Source organism: Notolabrus celidotus, chromosome 8 (genome assembly GCF_009762535.1).
Source record: "Notolabrus celidotus isolate fNotCel1 chromosome 8, fNotCel1.pri, whole genome shotgun sequence".
In the NCBI taxonomy this organism is placed as follows: Eukaryota; Metazoa; Chordata; class Actinopteri; order Labriformes; family Labridae; genus Notolabrus; species Notolabrus celidotus.
In genome coordinates, this window is record NC_048279.1 from 27963302 (window position 1) to 27976666 (window position 13365).

The 13365-nt window shown below is 41.9% G+C and overlaps 1 protein-coding gene and 1 long non-coding RNA gene across 11 annotated transcripts in view; one reads left to right on the forward strand and one right to left on the reverse strand.

Annotated features, from left to right (window-relative positions):
• Positions 1-2452: 2452 nt before the first annotated feature.
• The window catches only part of fam13b (family with sequence similarity 13 member B), an 81994-nt gene continuing 71081 nt past the window's right edge, over positions 2453-13365 (reverse strand). For 4 of the 10 annotated variants that reach the window (XM_034689400.1, XM_034689401.1, XM_034689404.1 and 1 more), the window contains exons 14-24: positions 13243-13314; positions 12347-12620; positions 11950-12091; positions 11583-11664; positions 10665-10874; positions 9648-9862; positions 9476-9559; positions 9256-9351; positions 7620-7987; positions 7197-7298; positions 2453-6862 (exon numbers count right to left, since the gene is read on the reverse strand). In XM_034689400.1, the coding sequence (XP_034545291.1) occupies positions 6739-6862; positions 7197-7298; positions 7620-7987; positions 9256-9351; positions 9476-9559; positions 9648-9862; positions 10665-10874; positions 11583-11664; positions 11950-12091; positions 12347-12620; positions 13243-13314 (1769 nt within the window). In that variant the 3' untranslated portion in view covers positions 2453-6738. The remainder of the gene's footprint in view (positions 6863-7196; positions 7299-7619; positions 7988-9255; positions 9352-9475; positions 9560-9647; positions 9863-10664; positions 10875-11582; positions 11665-11949; positions 12092-12346; positions 12621-13242; positions 13315-13365) is intronic. The other 6 variants (XM_034689406.1, XM_034689405.1, XM_034689408.1 and 3 more) reach the window with 3 other exon arrangements.
• On the forward strand, positions 7633-12197 carry LOC117816984. Its single transcript, XR_004632067.1, has 5 exons — positions 7633-8047; positions 9116-9214; positions 9308-9383; positions 9662-9799; positions 12007-12197. It is a non-coding gene; the product is annotated as an uncharacterized LOC117816984 (long non-coding RNA).

The following is a 13365-nucleotide window of genomic DNA, read 5'->3' on the forward strand; positions in this document are numbered from 1 at the left end:
TATACAGGGATGAGCAGCAGAATTCCTGAAAGGAGACAATATAAAATATAAAACATATATATCAGTATGTACATATATATGCATGCACATAGACACATGTACAAACATATATATACATCCTACAATTGAGGTCATAAAAATTAGGAAAGCCCCTGTAAAGGGGGGATGCTACAGTTTGTTATTTTAAGAGCTTGCTAAAATTTAAAAAGTCAGGTTTGATTTTACATTCTAAGAATTTAATAATTTAAATAAACACCAGCTTACTGAAAAAATGCACAACTGTGGGGTTCAAAGATTAGTCCTAACACCAAAAGGTGATGAACAGTGGTTAAGGCCACTGATGCTGTCAGTCTCTGCTTTAGCCTCAAAGTTCTGTATTATCTCCAAAATCCCAGCACCAATCCAGATCCTGATGTGAAGTTCTTAATACACAGGACATCAGGCATATCAGCTGTGTGTGGTACATTCATGGACCTGCAGTGAGATCCAGTTCAGCATCATTTTGCAGGAGATAGCAGTTTCTAATGTTACAAAATAAACATTCCCCAAAGTTATTTACAGGTAAGCATCGGGTGGTGTTTGCAGATTCTTGTGTTGCACATTTGACAGTGAAATTATTATTACAAGATATTTGTACACATTCATTAATTCATTAACCTTCTCTACATTTTCGACACTCTGTGGTTAGTTTAGTGGATAACAATACAGGACAGTTTCACCTATAAAGTCATATGAATTTAATATGTATTTTAAAACTTAAAATGAATGAACTGATCTAATAGCAGCGCCATGTTTCTACGGTAGCTCAGAACGGACAAACTATACGACATGCGCGTTTTTTCATTTAGCCTGAACTGCTTCGGTTGTTGTTGCAAGGAGAAGGAGAAAAGGAGAGAAGGTAGTTGTGTTCGAAAGACTTCTTAATGTTACACGTGTTTGATTGTGAAAACTTGACAAATGGAGGATCTAACTTGTCATGCATCACAGGAGCTTCTTGTCTTCGAGGGTCACCACGGATTCACCCACATGAGGGGTGAGTACTGTCATTAAGATTCACATTTCTACACTCTGTACCTTTAAAAACAGCGCCAGCACAGAAACACTGTGTTAACTTCACTTTAATGCTGCATCAATTAAAGTTAAGTTAATTGATGATCAGAAGTCCTAAGAACCTCAGCAAAAGTCAGAAACTGAACACTGCCCCCCTGTGGACCTTTAAGGTACTTCTTCTTTCTCACACGGGGTTGCTTGGGATTTTGTAGTCATCAATTGATTTTTTTGAGTTTGTTTGATGTGCTTTTTCTACTTGTAATACATTATTATGGCTCTATTCTAAATTTTAAGTGGAAATATTTATTACTTTGTCCACTTAAAACAACAAAAACCTGTTAGCTCTGATAAGGTGAAGATCAGGCCCAGGGTCAGAGTTAGACTAGGTTTATGATTAGAGCTTTCTTGGTTTCTGAATAAGACAAATGTATGGATGAGTACAAGAACAGGGGAAAAAAATCCTTTCTAGTTGATTGAATTCTATCATGAAATAATTAATGAATTATATTTATACTGTAACATGTTAGTCTTTGAAAGTTAGACCAACACATGAGATTTGTAGCACTTTTTTTTTAACCTTTATTTCCTCAGACCTGCAAAACAGTCTATATTTCCAATAACCTAATAAACAATGTTGCTAATTTGATAAAGTAACATGAAATAATACTATTAGGACTGCAACTGTAAGACGCTTGTAGAGTCTTATCCAACACTGACCCTGGCCCCAGTCTTAACTCCAGCCCTGGGTGTAGACCAAACAGTGGATCCTATCCAGCAGCAGTCACTCTGTGAGAGAAGATGTTTCTCTGTGTTTAATATGCAGTGAGCTCTGACTCTGTGTGGGACACACTGCTGACCTCTTCATAAAGGCTTATAGAAAATACAAGGTAGACTATTTTCCAGGCTACTAGTTTAATTTAATATTTTCTCCACAGCCTCATATATGTGTGTTGAAACATTTGCCACAGATAATGTACCGTTCTCACCACAGAAAGGCCGTATATCATTAGAAACATAGAGCGAATTCATGAAATAAATCTGAAATAACTGTCTGCAATCAAGGCAAGTTCAATGGACATGGTCGTCACTTTTTATCACTTTAAAACATTTTCAAGACTAAACCAAAATAAATAAGCCAATTCATATAATATATGCATCAATTATTAGTTCTGATTGTGGAATTCTTTTTTAATTATTGTTATTATTATTTAAACATGTCAGTTTTTTTCATTACTGCTTATTTTACACTTTATTTTTGCAAATAAAACACATTAAAAAATGTATCTTTAAACCATGCTTTGGCTCCAGCCTAACAATTATATCTCAGTTAATATTAATAACAAAATACACTACCTTCATCCTATTTAATGTTGTATTAATTAGACTCAAGAAGCAGGAGAACAGGTGTGGCAAGCTTGTAAATTTATTTTCATGTGTAAATGTTACTGATTGTATTTTCTCATCCTTTTTGTTAATGGAGAAACAACAGGAAAAAAAGCATTCACCAAGTAAGAAAACATTTATAGATACATACAATATATTGATGTGATAGAACACAGTATCACATGGAGGAAACAGGTCAGAGGAGTTCACAGCAGAATTCAGGGACAAAGACGTCATTCAGTAACTTTGAAATGTTCCCACACAAACGTGGAACACCACTTTGTCCTCTTTAAGATTCAAACATTTCTTTTCCTCAGAATCTCTCCGCGGACTTCCAGGGTAAGCGGCGACCATCTTTGACTTTCGATTTCTGCCATGAACTCCAGGTCAGGTGTGTGTTTGTGAAACGACCACCATGCATGTTGGATGAGTAAATGGATGAAACATACTGTACACTGACAGAGACAGAATAAATGTACAGTTCACAAGGTGAATTTTACCACTCTGTTGCAGGCACAATGAAAAAGAATGAAACTGAAATGCCAAAAAAAGAATCAGCTGCTCGTGTTTGTCCGACTGAAAAAGTGAAAGCTAAAAAAAGAAAAAGCCCTTCAGAGGTTGACGATGGATTGTTTCCACTCTTTGAATGATGATTACAAACTGGAATGTTTTCAGATACGACACGTCGGTCATTTGCGTTTCGATCCCTGTTCCCCTTCCTGTGAAACTAATCTGATTTTGGTTCCTCAGCAGTGCCAAACATGAACATTATGCAGACAACAAAGTGTGGTAAAAACACACCATCTGAGCAGAGTGTGTGATGGTGTGTGTCAAAACAAAACAAAACAACAATGTACCTCAACTATTCACACACAAAGTCCCGCCTCTCTTTACCAGGTACTGTAAAACCTCCAGGCAAACTTTTATTATTGCTGCTTCTTCATGGCACAAACAATAGAAAAACAATACATCATGTTATTCATACTAATATGTTCTCTTTATGCCATGCAAGCTCACTACAGTACTGCTGTTATATTAGCTTATTATATTACACAGAGCAACAAATCAAATCAGAGCAGGTTCATGTTGGATTAGCCACAAACAGTGCCAGACTAACTTCTACAGCTGGTTTTACAGTTGGTGAGTAGATACAAAATGTTTTTTTATTATTGTCATTAACACACAAAATAATGGTTATGATAGTAATAGCAATATTTAGAACTATTAGAATAAAAAAACACATTCTCAGGGCAGCACAAACATATGAAGCAAAGGGGGCAAACATAATGTTTGAAATAATTTAAACATTTCTGACATTCATTCCTTCGGGTGTTTTTTTTTTTTTTGTATGTACAGTATATATTTATATTTGTATAGAAGTAGTGCTTCATCTTTAGAAATACAAATGAAAAAACACAAAGGGCTGCATTCAGTGAATGCTGTGCAAATAACTTTTACGACAAACTTGAACCGTCCCGACGAACACGCCTTCCCTCATATTCTTCACAAGCATTCAAACAAGAACTCATTCGAGACTTTTTCACACGTGCCCTCCTCCACTGACAGGCTGCGGTCCACGTCGACACTGGCAGGTAAATGAAAAGGTATGACTCTGTCTTTATGGCCTTTAAACGCGTGACTTTATGAAGCCGAAGACGTTCTGATAATAGAACCTCGACCACCATACAGCCAGTTTAAAATCCTACCAGCTAAAGATGGAAACTCTTCATCCCATATTCCAAATCACACGGTGACAACTCAACAACACGACCTCTATGAAGAAGAACTGACGAGGACAGACCTAAGCCTCCTCACCTGCCTTCATTTCACCTGCCAGCAGGAAATGAAACTTTGCTGGGACTGCAAATGTTGAAAACACAACGAGAATGTCGTCTGCGTTTTACTCTCCGTTCTCTCGCTCTGAATTTATGCTACTATAGTCAGACCCTCGGCACTGATGCACCAGTCGGGGAGGAAATATCAGTCACCCACAGACTGGAGCTTCTTCTTCTTCTGCTGTGTTTAAAATCAGTGCTGGCAGTGTTGGCACCTCATGGATACGACACCGTCTTTAAAGCTACAATCAAACCTCTAACATCAGAGAGAAGTCACGTCACACAGCTGCACAGCAACTGCTGAAACTCTAACAGACCACCGACCAGCATGTTTTATGCTTTCAGAGAGCAGAAGAAGAAGCAGCAGCAAAGTTAGCCAGATACTAGCTCCCCTTCCTGGACAACTATTACCCATAATCCCTCAGGAACTGAATCAGCTTCATGCAGCAGATTGAACACGTGAAGAGACGAGTGGAAAAACAGTCAGAAAACCACTCTTGTGTGATTTTTGTTTCCACCTACATCATAAAACTCTCCTCATTAGAGCAGGATTTGTTCCTATGAGCGTCTTCTCTCTAATGCTGCCTTCAAGTGCAGTCAGAAATACAAAGATCACAAGCACACCACTTCAAATATTTGGATGTCTGAGCTTAAAGATGACTTAAAAGCAGCATTTGTTTTTGGAAGAGGCTCATGGAAAACTTAGTTCAGAGTTATTCTGCGAAAGAAAGAGACATCAAAAAACGACTTACTGACAAATATTGCCAAATTAGAAGAAAGAAAAGAGGCTGATGCTGAAGAGGAGAGAGGAAGATGAGAAAGAAAAGGAGAATCAGTCACTTAAAACAGCTCCACCGTCACACGTTGTTTTTTTTTCCATTTTCCTTTGGATTACAACACAAACGCTTTTCGTCAAAGAAAAGGTGAACAGTAGTGTCACACACACACACGGATGTGTACACTTATCAGAACAACACACACATGAACTTGTTTTGAAACTCGTGAATGAGTTTTTAAAATCAGTCAGTCGGGGGAGAGAGCACCCAGAGAGTTGAACCGATGGACAAAATTAACAGAGTCACCAAAAACACCAAGGGAAATCTTGACTCTCTGAAGTGAGGCGAAACAGTGACGTCCCAAAGAAAGAACAAAGTGTCTTCAGTGAAAAGTGTCAGAAATGCCAGTCCTCGAGCTGTCCGATACGATTCCTCAGCGTGAAGGAAAACAAACAAACAAACAAATAAACAAAATCCACTAAAGAAAAGTTTCTGAATTTAAAAGAGTCAGAAAGTTCTTCGTTTCTTCTCAGAAGTCGAGGAAATGTGAGTGCAAAGTCTGTCATGTTGAAGACGACGAAGACGATGATGATGATGATGAAGATGAAGACGAACACAGTCAAGGTGAAGATGATTCCTTTTTTCTTCTTCTTCATCTCTTTGAACGATATGAAGTCAGACGAGGCAGCAGAGAGAAGCTGTGGCAGACAGGCGTGATTTTAGAAGATTTACTTACTGGTGTTGGCGATGCGTTCATGTCATGGAGATAAACGTGGGAAAACGCACATCTCACTGCGCATCTCCTCTCAAGAGACTTTCAGTAACTCAGAGACCGAGAGGACCTGAATAAATCCACTTCACCGAACCTTCTGACAAAAATAAAAATCTGTCGTTCATCTATTTTTCAGAATATATAAAGATTTAAAGGACAAATGCCAAAAATTAGCTTTGTCAGGTTCTCCTAGCTCCTTAAGTGGGATTGTCAACACTGATTCAAGTTTCTTAAAAAGCAGCTAAAACTGCTTTTAGCACAATTATTTGTTAATATTCATCACAGGTTTGGCACATTAGACTGATGTGAAGTATAAAAATGTTAGGGATGCCTGTTTTTGATGCAGTGAGACAGCACAGTCATGTTCTGTTATTCACTGCTCAATGGTTTTGAATGGTCAGGGAGAAAGTCTGAGTCATGAACTGAATACTGATACAACAACGATGAGTGTTTGGCTGCAGTGTGAGTAAAATGTGAACAAGGAGGTGAAGTTAAGTCTTGTGATCGACCACTCAGTGCAAGTTGAAAAGTTTTGGTCGCAGTGAAAATAAGATTAAAACCCAAACTTGAATCCAAACGTTACTTTGGTTGCTACAGATAAAATGCTGGATTATGTAACTACAAACAGTGTCTCTTAAAAGTTCTACCGTGACTCGTTGAATGTGACGTGACTATATAAACCTTCATAAATGCGTCCTCAGTATTCTGAATCTCTGGGTCACTCTTAAGTCTCCTCCATGACATGAACGCAGCACATACTGAACTCTGAATGAGCGTCTTTGACTCGTCTTCATGTCGACTTCCTGGAAAGTCATGTGACGCTGAGGGACAGTCGAACCGTTCCAGGTGTGATGTGACGTCTAAACACGATGATGAGGGACATCCTCGCAGCAGTGATGGTGGGTCTCTGAGGTTGGCGGGTCTAGATGGACTTGGAGGAATCCTGTTTGCTGATGAGAACCTCGAGGAGGCGGAGTTTGGCCTTGATCCTCTTGTACTCCCTGTACTCCTCCAGCTTGGGCACCCGGTCCTCTTTCTGAACATTTCTGCAGCGGGGGACAGACACAGAGGGGGGGAGATGTTTTAAATTTGAAGCTGCTTCTGAACTAGTCTCTAAAGAACCACAGAAGATGGCGTTTACTAGCCCTGATTACCTCAGTGTGTTTACATGCACTACTGTGGGAACTACTGTCCTTGTCCAAGTACACAAACATGAGGAGGACCAATTTATTGACTTATTGATTGTTGAGGTTTTGTCTACAACCCAGCGTCCTTCTATGTACTCATGCTATTCCACTTCAGGGTCAAAGCTCAGTATGTCCCACCACACTGAATATTTGCTGTCGGTGTGTGTCTGTGTCTCACGTGTCCTCCCCTTACCTTCCATTACGCTGGTAAAAATCTTCTTCAAACTCTCGGATGGTCTTCCTCAGTTTCTTCTTCTCTGCTCTGGCCTTCCACAGCTGTTCCAGCAGCTCTGGCCTGGAGGATCATGGGAAACATGAGAAGAGTTACAAACACGACACGGATACCTGATTCAATCACATTCGTTTTGTGATCACAACTCTCAAGAGAGAATAAAAGAAGGACAGGAAGTGATGTCACTGAGGAGGCATGAGGGATCAGTTGTCAGGATCATGTCCAGACGAGTCACCTGGATTTACAAACCTGAGTTGATGTGTAAGATTAACCAGATTACAGACTCAGCCAATTAAACTGTGTTTTCTTTCTGTCTCACTTTTCGTGTGTGTGCGTGTGTGTGTGTGTGTGTGTGTGTGTGTGTGTGTGTGTGTGTGTACGTACATGGATGAGGCGTTGGAGCTGGACAGCCGGAGGTCCAGTGCCAGCCTCCCCGACCCCTCCTCCACCTTGGCTCTGTCCGCTTGGTTCTGGCTCCTCCCCGATCCGTCGGTCGGGCTCACGATGTCGACAGCCATGATGACCTCTGAACTCTGCATCTCTCCCCCGCTGCTCTCTCCTTCCTCCTCTTCCTCCTCCTCCTCTTCTTCCTCTTCGTCACGCTCCTCCTTACGCTCCGGTTGTTCTCCCCCTCCTTCCTTCTCTTTGCGCTCGTCCTCCTCTTCTTCTTTGATCTCCTCCCAGAAATGAGCCGTCTCGCCCTCGATGATTGGCTGGAGGGTCTGAGTTCGCCTCTTACTGGAGGGGGACACCTGAGGGGGAGAGAGGGGAGGTTAAAGCACACACAGGACTTCATTCTTTAGAAGCAGAGTGTGAGGATTTGCAAAACCTTTTGGAAAATTAATGTGCAGGCGACACGTTTTAAAAAAGTAGGGACAGGTTCATATTAATGAAGGATTGTTTGTGGATGATGAGATCTTTAGATTCTTTGCAATTCTACACAGTGAAACATGATTCCTAAATTGTTTGCCAGTGCAGTTTTTTACAGAATTGAACTATTTAAATTTGAATAATTCAAAATTCAATGTGTTGTCTTTGTCAGGAAGCAACCTTGTATCTCCAAAACCACTGCTACCTAGGAAGTAAAAAAAAAAATTCACAAAACTCAACACTGCATAACATTCAACGAATAGCTTTTAAAAATAATAATAATTACATTCGTTATATTTTATAAAGTCTACTGACAGACATAAAGGAAGATGAACAGCATTGATTAATGGAAAAATGGTTAAAGCTAGGGTTGGTAGTCACGGAAAACTAGCATGAATTTGAATGTAGCATTTCCTCAGGACTCCGTCCAACCCCCCCTTGCGTGCTAGCAAAAGCGCCACTGATTGGCGACCATATGATGGTGACTCATTCAAAGCCAATCCTCAGCACATCGTTTGTGTTTTGCACTACGTCAACTCCTGTCTCATTCAGCGGTAAGAAAACACCAAAACATTATCATAGTGAAAGTTAAAAACACAAATAAAAAAGAAATGTGCTCGCAGGAGGCGGGCAGAACGGCAGGACGGGATTTGATTGGTTTCATAATTTGGCTCCTGATGGCAGGGATTGGTTGGTGTTTTCCCAGGTTTACTCTGGATGTAGATAGAGGCTTTTTTTTGCTCTTTTTTAAGAACACATATTTTATTGATCCATCTGGACATAAAAATCATTTTAACCAGTATAACAAAAAGTGTATCTAAATCTGACTACCAACACCAGCTTTAACTATGGAGATACAAGATTTCTGCCCGACAGTGATGGTATGAATAAAAAAGGAGAAAAGTACTGACGTACTGTTCATATATTATTCAAAATACATTAAGAAATAAAGCTTTTCAATTATTGATTTACTGAAAATATGACTAAATGACCTGTATGTCTTCTTTAAGTTCTTATAGTACAAGCCTCCTGAAAACATTGTCCACAGAAGTGAACTTTAAAGCCTTCAGGAATGAGACAACTGTTCAGGAAGTTTTACCTAAAAGGAGGTAATGATTTTGATTTTCTGTGTGTGGTGTTATTTACGTACTATAATAGGCGTGATGCTAACTCTGGTGAGCATCTGTTTGACCAATCTGTAGCGATCGTAAAGAGGCTTCACCACCAGACGCTCCTCTCTCGTCACCTGAGAGACAAAAAAATGAAGAGAGGGAAAACGTAAGAAAAATTTAAACATCAAGTTTTAAAAGCTTCACAGAACTTTAACATGTAGGATGTAGAGTATAGGATGTAGGATGTAGGTTACTTACAGGTCGACCATGCAGGCCTTCATAGTGCAGCAGGTTCTTCTGTAGGACTGTCTTCTCACAGGACAACTGCTCCTTGGTCATCTTCTGCAGAGACAGATTCAGTTCATGTCAGAGAGATACAAGCTGAAACATAACTCCCTCTGTGTGACGTGTTCTTGTATCTTCTGCTTACCTTGATGTCATCAGGCCAGCCATCCTCCTGCCTCTTCCCTTTGACTCTGCGCTGGATCAGCTCCAGTGTTTCCTCCCTGGTGGGACTCTGACCCTTGACCTCCCCTGTTGCATCGCACGCACTCTGGTCCAGCGTAGAACCGAAGCTCTTGGGTAAGGTGTTGCTCCGAGGACGAGTGTTGGGGCCGAGCTCGCTCTCTGCGCGGTGTTTGGCATCTGAGGTGGGGGTGGGGGGAGAGAGTGAAGCAGTGGTGAGGACACAGGTGAAGGAGAGGAACGTGTGAAGAGATACAGACGATCAAGTGTGACAGGAAGGAAAAACCAGGACAAGAGCGGCTGTTTGCAGAAAGAGAGAATGAGCGAGGAGATCCTCAGAAAAAGACATCTCTGACAGGTCATGCAGGAGTCCGAAACACAGCTGCGATGGTTAAAGTCAGCCGTTCACAGTACGAGGAGAGGACACTCATGCTCAACGACACACACACACGCACACACATACCCTACACAACAACACAAAACCCCCAAATAATCACAATCAAAGCACAGCAAGCAAACATACTTTCCCTGATGGCGATAACTTAGAGCCAGGTTTGGATCAACATCTGGATTTGTTTATAAATGCTCAGGTATTATTTCTGAGGAATACTAATGGAAAGTAATCCTTAACTTTTTAGTACAATAACACTTAACCTGCTCAAATACACTGAAAAACATCCACAGTGACAGACTGATGGAGTCACAACATAAACAGAGATTTCAAAATCTTGTGATCAAAAATTCAGTATCTCAACAAACATTGATTTATCTGTGAACACATCTTTTAAATATATAAACAAACAAACTGCCCCTGTCTTCCTCCTCTTCCTCACACTTTCAACAGATAGCCCTGAAACATCCCGTCCAAACATGCGTTGTTTAACATGAAATACACAAAAGCAAAGAAGCAAGATGCTCTCAGGATGCTGCCTGTTTTCTAGCAGTGTTTGTGATGTCTACTTACTGAGGGGTTGGTACTTACTGAGGTGAAACGGTCTAGAGCTCAGGCCTGAGTAGGGGTGGGGTGGGGGGATGAGTGTGTGATGGGGAGGTGAACAGATAGAGGAGGAAGAGGAGGAGGAGGAGGAGCAGGAGGAGGAGGAAGGGGAGAAGGGAGCATGGTGGCGTCTGTATGAATGGAGCAAAGCCTGGTGCCTCAGCGTGCTTCTGGGTAAAAGGTGGTGCTGACGTCCTGGTTGGCCGATCAGTCAATCAATCAATCGGGTCGTTGGGGCAATTGGAGGAGGGAGGGAGGAAAGTGGAGAGCGGGTGCTCGAGTTATTGCGGTTTTTAAATTTGTTTGATTTGAGACATGAGAGAAATGTTTTCGGCCATCGCGTTCTCCGAAAAGGAGAGCCATCGCCTCACGAGGAGGGTGGACGAGTGTCATGAGGTGTGTTCAGGACCGTGAAAAGATGCACAAGAGACACAACAGAGTGTTGAAAAATAAGTCTACGGATTAGTCTAAAGTTTCTACACACTAATGTTAAAAAAAAGACTCAATGAAAGGGTTAAGAATCTTCTGAGTAGTCAAATATTCTTCAATCTGTTGTTGTTAAAGTCTTATCCAGCGTTTCACATTCCTGATTTCACCTCATAAGAAATGAATGTGGGTTCACAAGGACGCACCAGCACACTGTAGGGTGGGAGCCACGCGTGTGAGAGCCACTGTGTGTTTGTGTGTGTGTGTGCGTGTGTGTCTGCGTTTGTGTGTGTGTGTTAGACCAGCTTACATGCAATGTCACAAAAGGTCAAAGGTTGGGAGTGGGAGGGTCAAGCTGTCCAGCGTGGAACAGGATGGCACACAGACACTCTTATGCCCGACACACGCACACACACACACACACACAAACAAATGCACATACTGAGAGAGGAAAAAAAAAAGAGTGTGTGGTTCTACCTTTAATCTGCCTGCGGATCTTGGTGAGGTCAGTCATCCATTTGAGGACTTTGGGGTTAGCTGCCTTGTCACCATGAGAGGGCTGCAGAGAGGAGACAGAAGAGGAAGAGTGAGAAGGTCATGAACACTGCAGAATGATTCTCCTTTACATTATCTATCACTCTGCTTCCTCTGATCCTCATCGTGTACATTCATGTATGAAATGAGGAAGACAATGATGGAAAAAAAGGAAGCTGAGGAGGGTGAAGGCTAAAGACCAACATATTTTGAAATGTAACTTTAAATCTCAAAAAGGGTCCAATCATTGCACTGCTTCAGATTCAGTAGGATAAACATGATCACAGTTCCTTTCACAACTTTGTTTTACCTTGTAGTTCCTCTCCTTTTCAAACTGCTCTTCAAACTGTTTGATCTTCTTCTTCAGATGTTGAAGCTTCTTCGTGAGTTGGTGGGTCACCGAATCTCCTCCTCTCATCGCCTCTTTGGATCCAAATGATGCGCGCCGCGGCCTGAGTTAAGAGCGGAAAGTGAAGAATGAAAGAGATGCCAAAAAATATCCCACATGATCTCACATTTATTCTTGAATCAGTGAATAAATGATAGAATTATACAACATCTACATCTGTGTGGTGCCCCATGAATGGAGGTTCCAGTCCTAATCACACTGGTTGTAGGATTGATTACCAGTCCCAGCATGTTATTCTCTCTCCACATCTCCTGTCTCTCACCCTGAGAGAGACTTTAATAAATAAGTCTTTGTTTACCTCTGTGCTTTGGTGGGTGAGGTGGCGTCAGGGTCCTGCTGGAGGAAGCGCTGGGCTCCGTGCGCCCCGAAGTCGAGAAACCTCCGCGCCAGGAGGTGAGGGTGGGAGCGGGAAGAGGAGGGGGAGGCAACTTGATCTGCCTCCCCCTCGTCCTCCTCGCCTTCCTCCTCCAGGGGCAGAGGGGGGAGTGGAACCATGCGACCAGCCAGTGGGGAGAGCTGAGCCTCGCCGCTGTCAGTGTCGTCATGCCAGGATTTGTAAGCTGGGACGGGGTCTGGAGAGAAGAGGGAGAAGAAGACAAAGGTGAGGAGGAAAAGAGGCAGAGTACAGGCACATTTCAATTCTGTTTAGAGAGAGGAATTCATGTGAAGTTAGTATTGTATTCATAAAAGCTGCCTGAGAGGGCGCTGTTGAGCTAATTCATCTAACTATAGACTCGTTTTCTTCTTCACTGCTCTGCTGACTCACTCTGCCTGATTAGCAGTGCCTTGATTGTCAGCTCTATGCTAATGAGCCGAGTAGGAGGGAGGAAAGGTAGAGGGTGAAGGAGAGGTTATGACAGTAACGAGACAGGGGTGAATAAGCAGAGAAGAGACGTGAAGAGGAGAGGAGGCAAAGTGTTTAAAGAGGAGATGTGTCCAGATCAATCTGTCCAGCGTCCCTGCAGCAGGATGAAAACTGAAAGGCTCCTAGCTATGTTATCACATAAGAGAAGGGGAAGAAGTTCCACATGCATCTTAATCAGAAAGAGAATTTGACATGTAAGAATAGATTAATAACACTTCCCACGCTGTGACAGAACCAGCAAGCAACCACGATGAAATCAAATCAAAGAGAAAGGATGAAAAGGAGGATGGGTGGACTAGTGGGCGCGTGGGCAGACATTCACTTCTTACCTTGGCCTTCTTTCTGAAGATGCATACATGAGAAGTCTATGGGAGGGAGGTGGAGGTGGGAGGGGGGTGACGCTGTGTAGATGGAAGGAGGAGGAAGAAAAACAGGACAACAAAGGAGGAGGT